This window comes from Lycorma delicatula, chromosome 10 (assembly GCF_047948215.1).
Source record: "Lycorma delicatula isolate Av1 chromosome 10, ASM4794821v1, whole genome shotgun sequence".
Taxonomy (NCBI): Eukaryota; Metazoa; Arthropoda; class Insecta; order Hemiptera; family Fulgoridae; genus Lycorma; species Lycorma delicatula.
Window position 1 is genome coordinate 78786422 of NC_134464.1, and position 23250 is coordinate 78809671.

General features: G+C 29.3%; 1 protein-coding gene across 3 annotated transcripts in view; it reads right to left on the reverse strand.

The window, feature by feature from the left end:
- Positions 1–23250, reverse strand: part of shtd (anaphase promoting complex subunit 1) — a 114746-nt gene that overhangs the window by 72997 nt on the left and 18499 nt on the right. For 2 of the 3 annotated variants that reach the window (XM_075376916.1, XM_075376918.1), the window contains exons 7-13: positions 21604–21725; positions 19088–19108; positions 10305–10427; positions 9759–9986; positions 6578–6776; positions 4202–4368; positions 88–295 (exon numbers count right to left, since the gene is read on the reverse strand). In XM_075376916.1, coding sequence (XP_075233031.1) covers positions 88–295; positions 4202–4368; positions 6578–6776; positions 9759–9986; positions 10305–10427; positions 19088–19108; positions 21604–21725 — 1068 coding nt within the window. The remainder of the gene's footprint in view (positions 1–87; positions 296–4201; positions 4369–6577; positions 6777–9758; positions 9987–10304; positions 10428–19087; positions 19109–21603; positions 21726–23250) is intronic. The other variant, XM_075376917.1, reaches the window with a different exon arrangement.

The following is a 23250-nucleotide window of genomic DNA, read 5'->3' on the forward strand; positions in this document are numbered from 1 at the left end:
ACTAACTAATTAGTGTTATTTTTCACAAATTTAAATTCAAAGAAAAAGAAATTCAAAATACAGAAAGAAAAGAAAAAATATACATACTAAAGTAAGCCTATTAGCAACAGGATCTCTTAATGACTGTAAATAAGCATCTCTAGGAGTAGAATGAATAACAGTACCAGTGCCAGTACCAGTACCAATGCTAGAATCAAAGACGTCAGCAGCAGTTGAAGGAACTGGTGATAACAGATGCACCTGATCATCAAATACTGGATCACCAATAACAGTTGATGACATAAGACTGCTACGTCTGAAAAAAAAAATCATAATTGTTTTAAAATTTGACTTATTTTGGCTGATCTTCCATCCTTAATTATTTTTCATAATTTTCTTTTATTACTATCTTTAATGACTGCATAGGATCACTTTTGTCAGTCCATTATGCAAGTCTCTTTGATGGGACTGTTTGGGCCTTGTGATCCTTCCAGTACTTTTTCATACGTTCCGATCTTTGTGCTTTTTCTAGTGTTGAAAATGTTCATGTTGTGGGTTTCTTCTTGTAAGCGTGAAGTAAGTGTTTTTGTTCTTGATTTTTTTGTTTAATTTTTTCTTATCTGTGGTGTATTTTGGTATAAGGCCAGTTTCCTTCAGATACTCTCGTATTTCTTTGATCCATCTGCCCTGTCTTATAAGATTACTACTTTTTATCCAATTAATTTCCAAATGTATCATTTTTTTGGTTTTGGATTTTCAATCCTTGTACTAGAGAAAGAGATTATAATTCATTAAATGCTACGTTCCCAAAGATAAATACATTTCTAAATATACCTTATCTCTTCAAAATGCTATTAATTACAATTAAGAATTTATTTAACTTATATTCTAATTTTCAAACTTAAATAACCTAATTTTTACTATTTTTGTTTTATTGTTTCAAAATTTTCTAAGTTTTAGTTTCACATTTTTCATTTTCTCCGTATTGAAAATACTTTTCAAATTTTATAGTATGGTAATGAATTTTCTTTTTAATTAGATATAAATATTATTTGTATATATACTAATCATTAACATTCTCACATCAAAGTCATTACCAGGGTAATGTACCAGTAATTTACAGCAACAAATGGGCTTTCTTAAAATTAAGTTAAATTTTATACTTTACTGTTATTATTATTATTGTTATAATTCTTAATATTGGTTTACCAATCATATTACATCATCCAAAAGAGAATTTCTCAAAGTTCAGTAAACTTGTTTCTTCCCTTTTTCTACATATAAAATGTATTTTTTCATTTCAAATATGATAGTTTGAGATTTACATTTTTCACAAATCCTCTAATTTCCTGAACCTTCATCCAATCAGGTCAGCCCCAGTCAAAGATGTCATAAAGTAGCCACCCCCATGCAAATAATTCCATGTTTCTACTCCGTCTAATGAAGACGGGCACTCTAACACCAGCCATCAGCACTTCTCTGATCTGATTTATTGGGATGATTCATTATTTCTTATTTCAATTCTAAAACAAAGTATGTTTTTATCTAACGTCATTACCTTTTTAAAAATATGTAAAATGATCAGAACAGAATATAACAAAATATGTTTATTTATTTTACATTTTATTATATTTCTTCTTCAAATTAAAATAGTTTAGAATGATATTTTGTATATATATTTTTTTTAACCCATTTTTTTGAAAGTCTATCAAATATCCTAACAAATAATAAAATTTTCTTTTTTATAACTAGTCTTCTCATAGTCCCAGTAGTCCCAGAGGATCAACCTGTTTTTTTTTCATTAATACATTAAAAATCCTTTTTTATTCTTTGTAACAAAGAATGTCACCATTCTACCTATTAACAATTACACAAATATCAGGACATGTAAATAAATTTCTAATAAAATTAAAAATATATATTTTTTTTATCACCTAAAACGTTTACAAATTAAATATAGTACAATTATTTAAACTGTGCTTCATACATCAATCATAACTCAGTCTTTTATTCTGTAGGTTCTGGTTGTTTAACATGACGATATTCTGCCACTACTGTGTTAATAATATTTAATATTATAAGAAATATAAACCACCAAAACAAAGTAATTAAATAAATTAAACTTATCATATTAATTCCCATAATCCATTTTTGTAGGATCCCACATCTTCAGTTAGTACTGAATTCTATAATTGCATTAAAACATACTGTTTTATTACTTGTGAATTTTTGAATTTGTCAAAATTGTTACTGTTTCATAAATTTTGAAGTTTATTATGAATACGTCCAGTACTGGCCAGCAAAATTTACTTACGTTCACATAATAAAATTCAAAACTAACAAAACAGTAACAATTATAACAAATTCAAAAATTCACAAATTACAAACACAATATGTTTTAATGCAAATATAGAATTCAATATCAACTGAAGATGTGGGATTCTGTGAAAATCAATTACTGGAATTAATATGGTATATTTAACTTATTAAATTTCAGTGTTTTGGTGGTTTATATTTCATATAATATTAAATATGATTAACACAGGAGTGTATATGTACAAAAAAAAAATATATATATATATAAAACAACTAAAACAACCACCAAACACAGTAACAGAACTTAGAAAAATAACACCAAAAGTTAACTTTCGTGGCATCAGTCAGTACAAAATTCTAAAAACACATCAACAGTAAGAAAAAATAAATGAATAAAAACCAAAAACTTAGAACATACACTTCATTTATGAAAGTTAACTTTTGGTATTAGTTTTCTAAGTTCTGCTACTGTGTTCGATGGTTGTTTTTGTTGTTATTTAAGGTTATTTGGCACAGTGGTCAGTATGTTGATGAAATATTTGAATTTTCATTACGATACATATATATAACTCTTTTTTTTTTCAATAACATCCATGAACTTGACTCTTATCTCTTTCTCTTTTCACAGTTCTCTACAATATTAATTTTATACTCCTTTCTCTTTACACAGTTCTCTACAATGTTCATTTTATTCTAACTCTCAAGAAATGTCTCTTCCTTAGTAAATGCCTAAACCAATTCTTTTCCTTATTGTTCACTGTTGATAGAGTAGTAAAATTTCTCTTCCAACTCATCTTTCTTCTTTCCATTCTTTACTTCCTAATTTGTCACATAATTTGACTTTTAGAATTAAGAAAAAACAAAAAGAGGATTCTCTTTTTTATGAAAAAGAGTTCATTAAGAATTCAAATCTCATGACCAGTATCGGTAACTTTCTACTGGTTTTGAAATGTCAGAGAAATGCGTTTGACTAGTACAAGCATTCCCATGTTGATAGTTGCTGGATACCATTCTGCTGTTAGATTTCAATTAATAACGTATCCTGTACTGGTACTTCATGAATGTAACAAACTACATAAACATTCATTATATAAACAATAGGTGACTACCTATGAAACCTGAATCAAGAAAGAATCACTGGATCAAGCCAAAAAAAAATCAGAAAATAAAAGTATTTTTCAAATATTTGATCTGAAAATCAATCGTTCCATCTTCAAAAAAAAACATTCTATCAGTTCACAGCATATGATCATTGTAAAATAAAAAAACATTATTTTGAAATAAAACAATACATATATATATATTATTTTCAGTATTATTCTCTATAATATTTTCAACATTCTTTTAGAATCAACTATAAGCATTTTAAAGTATTAAAGATTTTTCAAAATTCAGTCTAATATATTTTCAACACAAAGCAAATCTAACATAACAATACTGCATTCAAAACTTCCCAAAAATTATCTTTATTATATGCAAGCAGATGTTTGTTTTGTTTTATGATTTTTCATTAAGTCCTTTTAAGAAAAATTTGAATTAATTATTTGATTTAAATGGCTACAAAACCACTAACTCTAATCCTAAGGTTCAAATCTTGAGTACAATGTATAAATAAATAAAATTCACTCTATTCAAAATGCAACTCTCGGGATAAAAGGTTAAAACATGTAAACTTTTATTAAATAATAAAAGTAAACAAGACATTTAATAAAATACCGATTTATAATCACAGATATTAACACTAATAGCAACAGTAATTAATCATTTAACCTTCAATACAGTGGCAACTTTAAAAGGGTTTCTGAACAGTTCTCAAGTATACAATTAAATCTTACATAATTTAATCAATGAATAACAATAACAATATTATAGTAATAAAATAAAAAATGAATCTTTTAAAACTTACTTTGGAAAATGAGAATTTTGTACAAATCCAAGTGTAGCAGATGAAAGATATGAAGAACTTGCTAATGCTATATTAACACCAGCAACGTGCAATTTACCAATTAACATGATACCAGTATAAAGCAGAACTCCACCACTAGGCTCAAGAATGGCTGTCATTTTCAGTGACTGGAATAAATTATACACAAATTCTAAACATCCAAAAATAAAATTAAAATTAAAAAAAAATAATAAAAAATACTGATATAATTTGTTAACAGTGATATAACTTCTGAGAGGAGAGAAAGCACTAGCTAAATCAAATCAATGTACTGATTAACAAAGTTACGCTTAATTCTTCAGACAATGGTCGAATCAGCATCTGAAACTGATGAAACTGCTACAAAAGTTAAGAATTCATTCTTTATAACCATTGTTTAAGTTTTGACGTGATGGATTAAGAATTTAGCATTTCAAAAAGTATATGCTATAAAATTGTTACGCAAAATTTAGATATAAGTCATATTATAGCCAAATTTGGGTCTTATCTTTTCCAAGCAAAACCAGAACTGAGTCAATGTGAGTCAAAAGCTTCTGAATTGAGCCAACAAAAATGAAAACTTAAAAAAAAAAAATTCAATCCCATGGCATGTTCCCTGTTTGGGGTCATCCCTCCTGATACTTTTCCACCATTCTTGACGATTTTGTGTCATTTCTGGCATTAAGCCGATTGTCAGCATAACATTATGGATGGTTCATGTCCAGGTAGTCGGTGGGCAGCCTCTGCCCCACTTGCCTTCCTTTATGGCTAAAACCTGTAGGGTCATATGATCTTCACTTCTATGGATTACATGTCCAGTGTAAACGGTTTTCTCACATTTTTTGCTGTAATTCAGCTACTATAAAGGTCCTTTGGATGTATTTGTTTTGGATTTTGTCAAGTCTTGTAACACCACCTGCCCATTGCAGCATTTTCATCTCTGTGACATGCACTTTTTGCTCTTTTCATTTCCTTATCCCTCAGTATTTGAATCCATATAGCATTGCCGGTCTAACGGCTCACTTATACATGGTGCTTTTAGTTCTAATAGGTATTTTTGCATCACAGAGAACCCCAGAGAGTGACCTCCATTTTAGCCAGTCTACCTTGATACTATTTTCTAAATCTCTTTCCATGTTTGCTCTGATACTGACTATAGATCCAAGGTACTTGTTGAATTCCTCTACAGAATTGTTCATTATGAAAATATGAATTTCTATCAGAAAGCATGATAGTGAATAAGCAGTATTACTATGACATAATTAAACGCCTTTGTGAATCTACCTGAAAAAAAAGGGCATGAAGCTTGGAAGTGAAACCAACAGATGATAAATGCTGAAAATGCACCCGTGCACAAATTGTTACTACTAATCAATTTTTGGTGAAACAGACAACTAAAAAATCAACATTTTTAAATCATTAACTTGATAAAGGAAAATTTGTTAGCTGAACTGTATAATATCTTGAATAACTTTTAGATATATTCTGAAGGTTAGAAGAAATGTTGGGAGCAGTGTATTCAAAAGAGAGGAGACTACTGTGAAGGTGATAAGGCAGAGTAGCTTCTAAGGTAAGTGGAACATTTTCTATTTAAAAAGCTTGAGAGTATTAGACAAACCTTTTGTAAATATAGAATCAATGAAAACAAATAGCATATGGACAAAAATGCCTTACAATAAATTTTTCACTTAAGTTATCCTGCTGTAAAAGAATTTAACTGTAATTATATAAAATAAAATATCATATGAAGATATTTTGTCCTGAGTAACATAATATCTCTAATCTGATGGTTCCACGAAACATCAGAAGTAGTAGCATCCTTAACAAGTTGAGTGCTGTGAGAGACATATTTATCGCTCGAGGAACAAATCAAAGACTGATTATTCAAAAAAAATTTTTGGTCATTTTTACTGAATGTTTTTTTTTAAATATTTGAATTTGTTTTAAAGTAACAATTAATCAGAAATATGTAAGTATTATTATTGTTTTTTGTACTATTTATAACCAAAAAAAGTTGAGAAATAAATTTAACCAAAATACGGTATAGCACTCAACCTGTTAAAATTGAAAGTTTTAAAGTAAGATGATGTACCAGTTCAATGAATTGGTTCCTGTAGACCATCAAAGTTAAGAAGTCTGAGCAGTTTATTGCATGCTCTTAGTTCTAATGACCAAAGCACTAATACTCTTTTAAACGCAAATAATAAAAAAATATAAATATATTCTTAAGTTTAAAAACACATATTATAATAAACTATTTTATTAAGTCCAAGAAACAAATAATATAACAAAACTAACAACAAATAATAACAATAGTATTATAAAATGATCATTATTCAAAAATGCATTTATACTTACAGGTAGATAAGCAGCATCTTTTGCAGGTAATGATGATACAGATCCAAGTATTACTTCAGGAAATCTTTGATTTGTCCATGAAATTTTTACACATATTAGCTTATTTCTAGAAGGCACAACGTAACAGAGAAATTTCTGATGTAATATATCACAGCTGAGAAATACACGGCTAGCAGCACTTGCCTCTCCTTCATAGAAACTACAAAAAGACAATAATAAAACAACTAAATAAACACAAACTTGAATTTTTACTTTAACTGCATGAATTCCTAAACATAATTGTTAATCTAGAAATAAATTATTTGCATTATAATACATGTACTTTAGGAATTGAAATACTTTTTTCATATGATACTATGAAAAAATATGACACTAATCAAACTTGATCAATTACTTGCAATCCTTAAAATGTACAGAAATACCGACATACTATTACACTCATGAATGATTCTTTGAATCAATTTTCTTAAATAGCTATACTCTTCAATTTTGTAATATTTTATTATCATAATGCTTTTTCCACTTTACTAAAAATCATTGAGGCTAGAACCCTGTTGAATGGTTCTTTTTTTTATACATTGTAGTTTGTTTATCTGATACATGAAAATAAGTCTGCAACAAATATACAATGATACAACTTATAAACACAACTACTAGATAAATAAATAAAAAGTTAGTAGGTCGAAGGCTAACTTTTGCATGCATCAGGTACACTCTTGATCTAACAGATCACGGTTATTAGGAAATGTTATAACTTTGCAACCAATCTTCCGATTTTCAAAAATCAAACTGGATATTTGCTAGTATAATACAGAATCACAAAGGAATCAAACCAGAAAAATAATTAACTGATATACTCAGAAAAATCAAGTGACCTGTGCTACACCAAGATCAGCTTGAGCCTGGTGAGCTTCCACAAACAATCTTTGTAGAGTTTGATGACAGTATGATTAGAGATAATGCTGTCGAGATCGGATTGAAGATCAAGGCCACTATAGTCGAATTTGATGCTTTAGGGAAACAGGACAAAGTGAAACGGTGTATGCTGCCACTAATATTGTGCTGGAATCTACGTGGGCATAAACTACAAGGAACTACCCTAGATAGAGCTATCATAAATCTGAGACTCACATCTTTGCCAAGGGCCATGCCTACAGCACTGAATCACGTGAGATAATTGGAGAGTTTAGCCATTTGAATCCCAGAAATTTGCGATATGATCCACATGATAAAAAGTCTCTCACAGAACTCAGTTGGGGGGCTCTGAATAGTAACTGTCCTATATTAAAGAGCTCTGAATAGTAATTATTCTATATATTAAAGAGCTCCCCAACTGCATTTAAATATTTTCATCGGATAAAATATTTTAATCAATGCAAGCAAGACCTGATGAGAACTTAACCATTAGACAACTGTAAATCTCTGCTATTTCTACAAGAAAAATATATTTAAATAAATTAAAGCTGTCTGAAAGTTGACTGGTCACCCATTATTTTACTTAATTAAATACTGCATAATGATGTTTAGTCCTTTATGTCCATACCTTGTTTTCTTTATTTTAATTCAATTTATAATTTTTTTATTTTTTGGCAGTCACGTTATTTTAATTTTTATAATTGTTTTTATTATTTAATACTTTTTAGTGATCATTGAGAAAAATTTACAATTCAAAAACTTATGGATATAATGTAATTAATGTATGGAGCCAGATGAGGAAACTGTAAACATTTCAATCTATTTATTTGATGATAAAAAATCTCTTGTGACTTTTTATCATGCGGATCATACAAGGGATTCAAACAAGCTAAACTCTCCAACTGTCTCACGCGACACAATGCTACTTTGGCCTGCCCTTGGCAAAAATGTGAGTGCTCAAATATTCAGTTCCATCTAGTTCAGTCCCTTATAGGACAGTTCTATCTAGGGTAGTCCCTTATAGTTCATGCACAGTCAGAGCCCAGCACAATATTAGTGACTGCATACGCTGTTTCACTTTGCCCTGTCTCCCTAAAACATAAAATTCATCAATAGCGAGCTTGATCCTCAATCCAATGCCGACAGCATTACCTCTAATCATACTATCATCAAACTCTACAAAGACTGTTTGTGGGGCTCACCGGGTTCAAGTTGGTCTTGGTGTAGCACTAACCACTTGATTTATCAGTGTACATTAGTTAATTTTTGTTTTGATTTAGTTCCATCGTGATTTTGTATTATACTAGCAAATACCGAGTTTGAATTTTGAAAATTAGAAGATATAACATTTCCCAATAACCAAAATCTGTTATATTGGGAGGGTAACTGATGCATGCAAAAGTTAGCCTTTAACCTAACAAATACCCTGTTTGAATTTTGAAAATCTAACGACTGTTTGCAGAAATATTATAATTTCATTGCACCACCCAAAACAGCACCCCATTTGTTACCAGCAGATTGATACCCTCACACAAGGTGCTCACATCCTCTCACCACTTTACCCTCACACGCAGTCTCCACGGAAGCCCATTATTATTAAACAGAATTTTTTTAATTTATTTATTTTAACATAAATTTAATTCTATTATTTTTATAATATTATCTATTTGATTGATTTGAATCATTCAGTTCATTAAAGTTTGTTCTTCACAGACAAATGTCCACTATTACAAATCTGGGTGACGATAACATGAAAACATTTTTCACCCCTTCCAAAAGAAACTACTATATATATATTTAATATAAACTATGACACTCCCAATAATGTAAAGATTCCAACAGGGAGTCAGTCATATATCTAAACCGGTTCAGCCATTGAACTAATATGGTGGAACAAACATACATACATACATATACCCTCAATATATTACACTCCTTTTTGGGCAGTCATGTAAAAACAAAGTTCTTTTCAATCTGGTTAAGATGGTAAACTGGATCCATAATGACCTGACAGTTCCATTACATCTCAGGGAATACTATTCTAGAAAATTGAAGGGTGTAAAATAAGGATAAAAATGATAATGGCCAAAGAAATACTGAAAAAAAATCTGGTCATAAAAATATATCACTTACAATGTACAACTCTGTATATGTGTGCGTTCATGTGCACTCTCTTCATATAGTTTATTTACAAAACAAAAAATATATATATATATATAGAGAGAGAGAGAGAGAAAGAGAGAAAGGTAATATTTTTCAAACTAACCAAGAGAGAGTTTGGTTTTCAGACCACAAATAATCAAGGCATAATTCAGGAACAATCGGTTTAGGTTCATTTTCACCATCAATAACAGATTGTTGACTGGTGCCCAATCTAGCATCCAAAGCAGATGGTGTAGCTGGCGACATAAGATTTCTAGAACGTCCAAAAGATCCCCAACTACTTGGAGTAGTAGATGATGTAATAATATTATGTGGAGTTTGATTGACAAGCCTACAAAAAAAAAAAAAGATTATATGTAATTTAGCATCAATGATAAAACATTTTTAAAACATTTCAACAAATTTAGATAAATAAGAATTGCATAAATACATAACTTTTTTTTATTAAAATAATTTTATCTTATTAAATATTAAAGAAAAGTAAACTGCATTACTTACATAAACTAAATTCCTTTTTCTTTCTATCAAGATTTTAGATTATTATTATTAGAAATAAAAGTAAAAACTATCTATATTAAAAACACTCACTACACAATAATCAATAACCATAAAAATAACTGCATAAATAATTCATACTACTATTTCTTACTTAAATGAGTTGAGAGGGCTTATATTCTGTGATACAACAGGTGAACCAGTTGGTGCACTTGAGCCAAGAATGCTGTTACTTCGACTTCCAAAAGGAGATTGAACAGCACCTGGCAATGAAGTCCTAATAGAAAAAAAATCAAATGAAAATAAATCACATAAAAAATAAATATGATTTTCATTGCAAGAAAAAATGTTAATACTTAACTTCATAAAAAAGAACAAACTAAATTACTGTAATCCAATTAAAGAACTAATTGGCTAAGAGTTTCTCATACTCCCTAATCGGCTAAGCACATTAAACAGATCTGCAGAATGGTAGAACAGGAGAAGCACTATAACAAGCACTAATGACTTATGAAGCATTAAATAAATTCACAGTAATTTAACTTAAATCACAATTACTAATGATTTTAAAAACATTCAATATTTACTTTCTTTGACCAATACAAACTTAGCAAAGATGATTAGAAAATTATAGATGACAAAAGAAGCATTAGTACTACTGAATTCCTTCATCAAGATGGAGCTATTAGTAACAAATAAATGTATGAATGGAAATAGAATTAATAAGATCAAAAAGAAAAATACAGTGACAAGATGGAAAAGAGAAAGGCAGAGTTAAATATGAGACAAATGGTGAAAACAACCAAAAAGATGAGTTTTATGATCTTCTAATAAGTTTGTTAAGCCATAATAAAGTTGAAAAGCAAGGATGAAAGAAAAATTCAAATTACAAATTCAAAAGAAGCAGATGACAGCAACAGAGAATCTAAGTGAGAGTCTGTAGAAAAATCAAGCTAACTACTAAGTGTGTATCACTTGTACATCTTTCGGCTTCTTCTGCCAAAAAAAAAGTTCGTAGATAAAAGTTCAGTAATATGCTCAAAAAAATTAATTATGAAAGCTTTACCAAAAAGTGTAATAATTCATATTTTATCAATTTAACAAAAACAACACACTAGATTGTTCACAAACTAAAGATGAAAAAAAAGCTACTTTTAAAACCATCCATATACACAGTCATTCCAGATCTCAATTTTAATAACATTCTTAGGTAACCTTTCATTCTGGAAAAAAGTCAACTTTTCTCACAATTAACTTTGAAACTGATAATTAAAAAATTATGATAAATAACAAATTACTCCCAATGTGAATAATAATGCCTTGATCTAAGGGATTATAATCAGATGGATACCTGTGCACTTACAACTAACTTCTGGGGAAAACTGTCTTGCATTGTAGTTTCTAGGAGGAAAGATTGCCTTTTCCTAATCCCAATTTTTGGCTTTGTGGATGTATTTTTGGTCAGACCCTGTAAGGTTCATAATGAGAAAGTTGGAACTTGTAAAACCTTCTGGTGCTTCTTGGTGCTATCTGGTAGAGAGGTTGGTAGTGGACTGAATCCATATTCTATCTGATGGTTGCACAATAATCTTAATAGGTAAATCCAGGCCTTCTAATCTCATCTAATATATCAATTTCATCTTATCTCATGTCCTACTTTTTTGAAAAATATTAATGTAAAATCTTATCATCTTTCCCAGTCCTACATTTTCAAAGGCAAATTCTTTTGACTGACTAATTTCAGAACTCTTAAGTCTAACACTACTTCTCTAAAAATTCTTTAATTTTATTGAGTTATTAACTACTACAAACAAGGACTTAAACTCAATAATCTTAATCAGGTACAATAAGCATACCAATCAGGTACCAATAAACATCTATCATCATTAAATGAGTAAAAATTTGACAAAAAAGGCCGTTTTATGTAATTATATTTTACAAAGCTTTTTTTTATTTACTTTTTCTTGAAAATAAAAGCAATGGAAAATGTGATGGATAGAAAATATCAAACCCAAGCAGGAGTTGAATCAAATAACTCCAGCTGATCTAACAAATTAATATTAGATTCTATGTGGGTGTCTATTAATAAATAGACATTTCTATTTTGTTATGTATTTCTTTCAAACATAAATACATAACATATTCAAAAGAAAGTGTCTTTATGAATGAATTTAAGATTCTAATAAAAATTGGTATGAATACAGTGTAACCCCGCTATAACATGGTTATCGGGGGACTTATGTGACACCCACGTTATTTCAAGAAGTAAATTTTAAATCACAAAGAGAATCAATTAAAAAAAAAATAGGCAAAAATCAAGCAATAATGGTTTAATAGAAAAGGCTAATACAGTATAATGTGTACTTACATAGAAACAAGTTAGTTCTTCATCCTATTTTATTTTTTCAGATATTTTTTGGGGGATAAGTTAAAATCCGCGTTACATCTGTATCCGCGGTATATCTAGTTAAGTTATAGCGGAGCTGGGCTGTACTATACTTAGAAATTAAAAAATAAGTAAAATAAATTATTATACTTAAAAAGAATATACATATATAAAATGTGATAAAAATAATAACTTTTAGCAACCAAATAAAAAGTGTATATTTTAAGAAGTAATGAATAATATTAAAAATAAATGTAAAATAAGTATCCCAGGTAAAAAAATGTATTAACTTCAAAAAATGTGAAAAAAAGAAGTCACCCAAATATACCGAATTAGAGCATGCAACAAACATGTTAACCGACAGCAGTTAGGAAATAAAATAAACATTATTAAAGATACCATCAGCAAATAAAAATTGAACTTTAACCTAGAGTAATTAATTTTCATTTAACTTAAATTATTCTTTGCCTTCAAAAGGACTTCATAATACAAATTTTTATATAAAACACATGCGTAGGCGAAAAATGCAGACATATAATAATACAGGTAGAGATTGAAGATGCTTCTACATTGAAAATTTCTTCTACAGAAAAAAGATTTATCAAAATCAGTCATATATAAAAAAAAATTATCAAAGTTGAGTAACAATTGAACATCAGTTAAAAAGAAAAAAAATATATATATATATATGTGTTCAAATTTAAGAAAGTTTAAACACACAAGTCAATGCGTAGGGTGGGATTGGTATACACCAGTGGGAGGAATGGAGGATCGGCCACACTCACACACATGTAAGTATTTACTGTGTGTGTGTGCATGCATACGTTCAACAATGTGCTGAATGCTCACGGATACAAATATCTGTGCATTTCCCTTGTTATTTTTATTTACATTTATATTTTATTCAATCTGCTACATTTTTTTGTTTAATTTTATTTGTTAATTTTTTGTTTGTTTAAATTGCTAAAATATGTTTTTTCTAGTTTTAGTTCCAGTTTTTATTACTTTTTTAAATTTCATTTATTCTTTATAAGTTTTTTATTTATTTAGTTAACAGAAAAAGGTAGGAAATTAGTATAGATAAGGGTTTTTTTAATCAAGCGGTTCAATCCCATCCATAACATCAGATCTCGCATCATCTGTATCATCCTCATTTGATGACTCTGATTCATTGGCGCTCACATCAGTGCTTTCCTGGTACTATCACTGTCATTAATGCAAATTGTAAACCTTTCAGTTTGTATGTCAGCAACTCGATTTGTTTCATAATAATTTTTTTCTATTATTATTGTGTGTTCACAACATTGCTTCCAATATTCCACTGGCAGTTCAGAAAATCTTTTCTCAACAATTTCTTTTATATCATTTATATTTTTCTGACAAGAGACATTTTCATTCACTACCTAACTTTTTATTTTTGCCCAAATCAACTCAATCTGATTAACTTCAGGACAGTAGGGTGGCAAGATTGCCATCCTACTATCAGGAACACAGATGACCATGATCCTACAATATTTTATTGAAACAGTATTCTTCATATCAGGGCTTATTAATTCCCACTAATTCATACAGTTCTGTTTTTAACGTATCTGCTGAGCATGGAATATTTCTGTCTTGAAGCCACTCTAACAGTTCGTTTTTTGTTGTTTGAATTTGGCACCTTGTGTAACTTTATGTTTTTGTACCAAGTATTATCAATTACCAGAACCAACTGAAATGGAAGATTTGGGATTAGATTTGTTTTCAACTATTTTTTGTAATTATCGGTATTCATGTTGTTCCAGTATTCTCCTTTTTTTGGCCCAATGTAAAAATTAAAAGAGCATTTGGAATTTCTCCTGCTTCACTACCAGCGTGAACTATTATCAGCTTCAAGCCTTTGGATACAGGAGGTTTATTGCCTTTATTTGAACCATCAGTCAGACTATAAATTTTCCTGTGTGTCAAGTGAATATAAAATTATTCTGAAAAAATTATTGGTCTTCCTTCCCGTTTGTAAATGTTTATTTTCTTTAGATAATTTACTCATTTAAGAAGTATATCTTGTTTTTCTACTAAAACTTTCCTGTTATTTTCAGTTTTCTTCCACCTAAAACCCACACTCCTCAGAATTTTCCTTAGAGTTTCATGAATGAAATTCATCTGCAGGTCTGGATGTTTGGTTTTTAAAACAAATAACTTTTTCAATATTGGCAGGGCTTTATGTTGTATATGAAAACTGTGTATGATATTACATAACGCGTATCATTGGAAGTTGTCAATGTTAACTTTCATTTTCATTCTATTAAGAGTTTTCTCAGCATACTAAAATTCTCATTTCCTCCCACATAATTTGATTCTGTTATCACTTTATGCACAATATGAACAGATACACCACAAAGATCTGCTATGTGAGCTTGAATTTCTGCACACACCATTGCTACATTTTCTTTGACTTGTTTGCTGTAGACATTCATTATTACACATTTACTCTGGCTTTTTAGAGGTATTCCTCTTCCTAATCTACAACTGCATCTTGGATGAGGTATTAGGAAGATAAAGTATTTAAAAATTCCACTAATTAAACAAAATTAGTTTTGAAAAAGACCGTTTATAAAAAAAATAGTATTAAAAAATACAGTTCAAAACTATAGAAAAATACTGGTTATGAACGCTGGTAACAATGTATGGTGGGTTAACTAAATACACAAATGCAAGAAGGCAATTGAATTCCTGCTTCCACTCAATCCTTGAACTTACTGCACAATCCATCCTACCGTACTAGCATTGCCCACTCCACTTCACATGCCACTCCCAATCGAGTTTCTGCGCATCTGTGTATTTAAACTTTCTTAACTCAGAACAGTTTTATATATATTTATAAATATATGTTTTTGTAAGTTTTTGTGACATACGCTTTAAAATTATATAGTGCATTCTGTTCTGTCGGCATTAGGTTGGTTGCCTTGCGAGTTCATTGGGCGTTGCTCAGTAACAAACCAAAATGTCAGTTGTTGAATTATGATTGTATGTACTTCATTTCGTTTCAGTTATCGGAATCAATAGTTGCGAGAAATATAACTGTTCTTTCGGTAGAGTAATGCATTTTACTCATAGAACATATCTTATATGAAGGTGACAAGTATTCTGATTTATACTGAATGTAGGATATATTGGATAAATGGCCGAAAGTTCATCAAAGTCAATGCATAAGTTAGCACAGCAGCAAGATATCAAACTTGCTACCGCACATAAAGCTGTAAGAAAAGAACTGAAACTTCTCCCCTACAAAATTATGTGTGTTCATGAACTGAAACCTACAGATTATGCCAAAAGACTAAATTATTATCAATAGTTTAAATGTTTTACTGACCCAAATTCCATATGTATCCTCGACATTACATTTTTTACAAATGAAGCATTGTTTCATCTGGGAGGGTATATTAATTGACAAAATACATGACTGTGGTCAACAACTAACCCCCATGAACTACAAAAAAAATCTTAACACGAAGCGAAAATTGGAATCTGGGTCAGAGTGTTAGAGCACACATTGTGGGTCTAGTCTTTTTTGGGAATATAGGTAATAGTGATCATTATTGTGCTGTTTTAACAAACTTCATTAGTCATTTAAAAGAACTGGAAATCAATCATGGTTGGTTCCAACAAGATGGCGCCATGGTACGCACAACAGGTCAATATCATTTTTACAATATGTTTTTAGTTAACGAATCATTTCAAGGGGGTACTTGATCTGACTCCTCCCCAGGTTACTCTCTATGGAGGGCAGCAGAATAAGCAGTTTATCGCAACAAACCATGCATGATTGACCAACAAAAAACTGCAATAATGGCATAGATACAAGACATTCTAGTATATCAGCAGGTTAAAGTGTTTGAAAACAATTTGATACGTGTTGGAGGAGGTATTTTTAACACCTTTTATAAACTACTCCAGTTATTGTAATACAGATTTCTATAAAGTAATGAAATAAAAATACAAATTAATAATTAAGAAAGTTTCGCCATTATTCTTTCAAAATTCCAGTGTACAGCAACTTTCTGAGCATACCGTAAAATATATATTTTAGACATATATTTTTTTTTTGGAAATTCAAATATTTCATTAACATAATGACTGCTGTACTAATAAAACTTAATATTAAATTAAATATAAACCACCAAAACACGCTAAACAGATAAGTTAAACTTACCATATTAATTCCAAGAATAAATTTTCACGGGATCCCACATCCTCAGTCTAATTAAATTTTATAATTATATTAAAACATATTTATTAATGATTTTTTAATTTGTTGAAATTGTTTTTTGAGAATTTTTTAATTTATTTTGGATAAATTTACAAATTCTGCTGTACAGAACTGGAGTGAACCGCGTTTTGGTGGTTTATATTTCATTTAATAGTAAACATATATGTATATGTTAATCTGAGTACCTCTTACTTTTTTGAAGTTTATTTAAATTTGGTTAACAGCTTATAAGAGAAATTTAGTAAAATTATTAAAAGCAGAGAAATATTTGGATTTACTTTATTTCTCATTTTATTAACACAATAATTAATTTTCTAATTTTATCAATACAATCACTAAATATTTGACAAATACAGATGAAATAAAAACTAAGTTCATACTAGTTCAAAACTAAGTTCAACTTAGTTCAAAACTAAGTAAACGAAAACCAAAATAATTTGATTATAACTTCGTTTCTCAATATTATAACATTTGAAAATTTTATCATACAATTTTTCCCAGGAATATTACAAAAAAATTAATGCAATTTTTACTAAATGTTTTTTCAACATTTTTCAAAAACTATCACTAGAAACTAATACTTTATTTTTTGTTATGCAATAATCAGTTCAGCAGTTTTAAAGAAAATACATTATTAAAATGATTGCACAGTTAACTTTTAGTGATTTATTATCTTAAGATCAAAGAATAGACAAAATAGTTATATAAAATAAAAAATTAAGTGTGACTCATTTTCCAGTTGTATAGTGGCAAACAAATTTATCCAAACACTATTTTTAACAGAGAATTTTATTTTAAAAGAAAAAATGTTTAATAATCAAACTTACTCAAATTTAATAGGTTGTGTCCTCCTTTGCTTTTGATTATCTCATTAATCCTCTTTGGCATTAATTCCACTAAGGTGGAACAATGATTCTTGATTACTTCATCTCAAAATCAAAACTGTATCACTGAACTAATAAGGTCAGTTTTTGTGCTACAATTCATTTTCCCAAGTCTTCTTTTTAGTTTGGCCCATAAATTTTCAATGGATTTCAGGATAGGGGAGTTCCCTGGCCATGAGAGCCCTCAAATTTTTGGTTTTTGAAAAACTCTTTTGCTTTCTTTGACATGTGACATGGGGCAAGTTCCTGTTGGAAAATGAGTTCTGGGTTCTTCTGCATAAGTGGCACTATTTTTCTCTGGCATATTGGTCCAATTTCATCATCCCATCCACAGGCATAAGTGCTCCTGGCCCTTCATGTGTAAAACATCCCCAGAACCCCTTTTTGGCTGGGTGATTGGGAGCTTGTAGCAAGTTTGCTGGTGTAGCAGTCTTCTCATCTGCTGACTTATGAATGTAAGCTACTCTCTCTCCCCTTGGACAAAGAAATGAGTCTCGTCTGAAAAAATAACTTTTTTCCACATCTCAATAGTCAATTCTTTATGTTCCTTTGCCCACTAAAGTCTTTTTGACTTCATAACCTGTGTCAGTAACTGCTTCTTTTTAGGTTTCCGAGCAATCCTTCCAACTGCCAATAATCTTGTATGAACTGTCACATCAGAAACATGAGTCCCACTGGCTCTCAAGACCCTATTACGGTCAACAGCTGAAAATTGTGGATTAATTTTGTTTTTTTTTTTTTATTAATAATCAATCCTGTGTAGATGTGGTTTTCTTTTTTTATCCACATTTTCCTTTTCAATTTGGACAGACAGAACCAGTTTCCTTAAACCTTCTCACGATTTCATTTACAGTACCTAACCCCACACTAAACTCACTGGCAATCTGTCTTTGAGTAATTTGTGTGTTGGGACAGAGCAACAATTTTTGACTGCTTCATGGGGTTATATCCATTGTATTAACTAGAAATGAATAATAAACTTATAACAAAAATTCACAAGGTTACCAAAAATTGACAATGAATTATAGAAGCAAAATAACCATTAATTCTATTTGTATATGAACTAATAACAAAACGTGAAACATCAAACAGCAAGCAATCTGCCACAGAATGAAAATTCCCTACAACAGAACACAGATTCCTTTGTTCAGATAATTTTTTTACTACTGTATACCTCGAATAATCTCTAAAAAGAAGAAGAAATACAATATAAGGGACAATATTTTAAGATAATATTATACAAAATACATTCATATATTTCTGCTCATGCACATAAATATAATTAATTTATTTTCACATTAAACAGTTTCATGCCAAATTAATTTAAAAATAAAAACAAGCAAGTGAAGAAACAAGTTTCAAGTTATTATCCATAAAAAAAGAGAAAAATACAAAAATTAACTGTTCAGAATACTGACCAACTACAGAACCCTGGATCACTGTAAAATTATAGCAAATAAAATGATTTAAAAATAAATACACACTAATAAAATTCATTTTTCTTATCATTTTATACTGATAATATAGCAAATGTACAAGATTATACAGTATGTTCTATATCTCAATATCTTACATTAAAAATAATACACTATCAGAATAAAACTGTTATAATTAATATATTAAGAGCAACAAAAAAGCAGCATATATTTATGTGATTATATTAAAAGCTCATGACTAATATTGAACCTAAATGAAATCATGTAAAGTAAGTTTCAGTTATAAACCCATAGAATGGTTTAATAATAAACATAAGCTATTATTTAAAGCTGATGTAAGCACTGGTAGAGTATTACAGGAAAGTAGTTGAGAACTCTTACTTCCCCTCAGAACCGCAAGCTGTTAGCCAAAAATGCATGTATGACAGACTACATAAGTTCATTTCATTTTGAACTAACGACTACTAATCAGTAGCAGCATAGTAAATACTGAATTTAGATTTTATGAACATAATCATAGCAGGATTCAAAACTAACACTATACTTTATTTAATTAATGTTATCTATAATGCTCATGAAAATGATATTAATGATTTTAATGTAAAACATCTTAGGAAATAATCAACTAATTTACTTGAACATTGTATTAAACTCTATAGAAATATTTTATTTACTAGGGATATAAAATGCACTGTTAGTATGCACATTAGCCATTCTACAGTATGGAGTTATGCATGACTGTATGGTAGATACTTTTATAAAACAATTCAGTCAACAGTTACTCGGATATACTGGAACAATATTTTTCCTTACACCGTTGGTAGTGTAAGGGATAAATGGATGTCGATCATCCATTTCCTTTTCAGCAAAATGTGGCAATACCTATTATAGAACCAATGTAAGACTCAAAACCATTCCCTGATTGTTGGGATTGCAAGATTTTTTTCCTAGCAAGTAAGAAGCCCTGATTTGATTTCACTCCCTCTACTTTTTTTGGGGCTAAACTAAAAATAGTCTTTACTGATAAGATTACCAACCAATCTATAACACTTGAAGAGAGAATTATCATTACTACAACAAATAAAACACGTGACAAGATTGATCACTCCCAGAAAGAAATAGCATTGTTTAGATCTTTGTCAAGCAACAAGAATGCTAGCATTGAAACAGTAAGGTATGCCATAAACTTCCATTTTTTTGTACATTATGATATATAATTCAATTTCTAATATTTCATTAAATTTTTTATTATTTATTATGAAATCAAGACATATTTTTCAATGAACACATTTCTACATCTTATTAATAACTTTTATAAATTTAGATGCACACAGTAGTCAGAAAACGACATTTACAAAATTTCTAAGAATAATGATGTAAAAAAATATATATTACTTTAATGTTTTCAAATATATCTTGTACAATTTCCATAAAAACTGTACATTTCACACCTTATCTTTATATTGTATATTGCAGCACATAAACCAGAAAAATTATGTCACATATTTATAAAAAAATAAGAAAACTGAATAACTCTTTCATATAATGAAAACGAATAAAAATAAAAACAGAAGTTAGATTGTTCAAAAATTTTGAAAGCAGCTACTGGTTACCAAAATATACTTAGTGAAGCAACAGAAGATGCAAAACTGCTATATCCACTATCACTTAAGACATAAATCCTTAATCCTCTGTAAGTAGTGGGTAATTTCAACAAAGCTACCATAGTAGTGGAAAATAATTGTAATATGAAGATGAACATAGCAGAAATAAAATTCTAAATGTATAACCAAAATTAAAAAAAAAGATGTTAAAACATCGATGAGAAAAGGCATGGAGGAAAATGAAAAGCATAGAAGAACAGAGTACAAAGAAAAATTCACTGCTTAGGGATTAAGTAATTTAAAATATTGATTTTTTCTTTAATGGGTCATTAAGAGTTGCCAGTAAAAATTTTAACTTTTTACATCTTTAAACTCCATTTTGCCCTCTTTAAAAAAAATGAAACCACGAAGGAATTTTTCCCAAATTAGCTAGAAAAAAGAGAAGGAATAAAAATAATTTTCAATCATATAAAAAGCACATAAAGACTTATTGAAATAAAGTGTATCAAAGAAAATGCTCAAAACAGTTTACGAAAAGTTTGCTTAAAATCTTAAAACTACATGCCATTTTAACTGTTAAACAATCATCATCAGTAGAATATTTACATTTTACACAGGAAAATATGTAATTAAATAATAAAAAAGAAATAATTTACTTCATTTATGTACTTACTGTCTTATACTATTTTATAGTACAAGACCTGAGTGTCAGTGTATCATTATTTAACAATCAAAATGACCATCTACTTTTAAAGATTTTAAATAGACTTTTGTAAGCTATTTGAAAATTTTCTTATCTGCTTATTTAGAAAAAAAAGTTTAAAATGGACATAAAAGTTATTAAATGTAAACACTTTTTTTCAAAAAGAAAAAATTTATAAAAATTATTCTTACCTGTTTGGCAATGATACTCGCTGTGTAAAATTACTGCTGGTACTGCATGGGACTGGACTTTGCATTGAAAAATTACTTTGAGTAGTAACATTGTCTTGTTTTCCACTCATCATTTGACTTTCCTGATATCAACAAACAAAAAGTTAAACAAATAAAGTAGAATTTATAAACAAAATAATTTACGTTGTTAATCTCTTGCTTAATATTAATTGTAGTTCACACAATACTTCTGGATTAAGGTATTACAAGCTAGAAAAGAATTGATCATTACTCAGTAATTTGTATTGCAATATGAATTATTACGACCTGCAAGTTCTGTACACTATCATTGTACAGTTAACTGCTATTATAATTTAACTGCTTAAGGGAGATCACTTCCACCATGCCTATTACCTGTTAAACTTCTGTTAGATCTCACTTTCTTTTACAACTATAAATTTTACTCTTTTTTATCTTTTCTTTCACTTTCGTACCTTCTATTTATTCTCCTAGTTTTGTTTTAATCAGGCCTTTTCCGGTTATGTTATGACCCAGCTATTTGGCTGTTCTATTCCAGATTATTCTGATTACACTTTTAAACTCATTTGCACTCCTCATTACTTCCACATCTGTCCATTAAATTTTTTTCCAGTCTTCTCCAAGCCCATATCTCAAATTTCTCCAATTTTTCTCTGTCCCTTTCACACAGTGCCAATGTTTGCAACATAATATTTTACAAGATACTTTTTTAAGTATTACTCCAACTTTTTGTCTAATATACAACTGCTTTCTTATACTAAATGCATCCATGGTTATTGCTGTTTTGAATTTTATCTCCTCACGTTTCAATGTTTGCAAAACATGCTTCATAAGTAATTTTACTGTTTTATACGTTTAATTTTTCCTTCTTTTGTATAGACATTCATTGCCTTCTTAGCTTCTACCCCCATTACCTTTGTTCTCCCAACATTAATTTTCACACTACATCCCTCATATCCAAACCCTTGTATTGAGAATATGAGCAGTCTTCTATTTACTTACCATCTATTGTTTTAGTAAGGTTGGGAGTAAAGAAACAGGGGACAAAACTATGATGGGTACAATACTATGAGTACGGAAAGATGAATGATAGAAAAGGAAGGGTTAGTCAATTTCTAATGAATTCTATTGATTGATTTTAAAATCAGTTTAACATAATGAACACCTTTTTTAAGAAACACGGGTGGGGAGGGAGTGGTTATGGATTGCTCTCAATGGACAAGCTAAGATAGAAATTGACTACATTCTGACACAAAATAAAGAAGTAATTACAAATATTGAAACTGGCTCCAAGTTTAAATATTTCACAGATTACAAACTAATTACAGATTACTTACATTGGGAGAATTACTATAATATAATAAATCATTTTATCAAACATGGTTGGTATGATTATAAAATTAATAATTAAAAAACCCACTACTTACAAACAATTCTTTTATATATGCTTTCAAGCGCTTTCAGAATAAAATTACCTCATCTAAAAAATTTTTTTATGTTGTGTATATAATGGTGGTTTACAAAATAATGTAGAAATTCATAATGACAGGATGTTAAATCAACATAATTTTAAACTATGACGACCACTGTTACATTATATTACGTTACATAAACAAATTTACATGACAA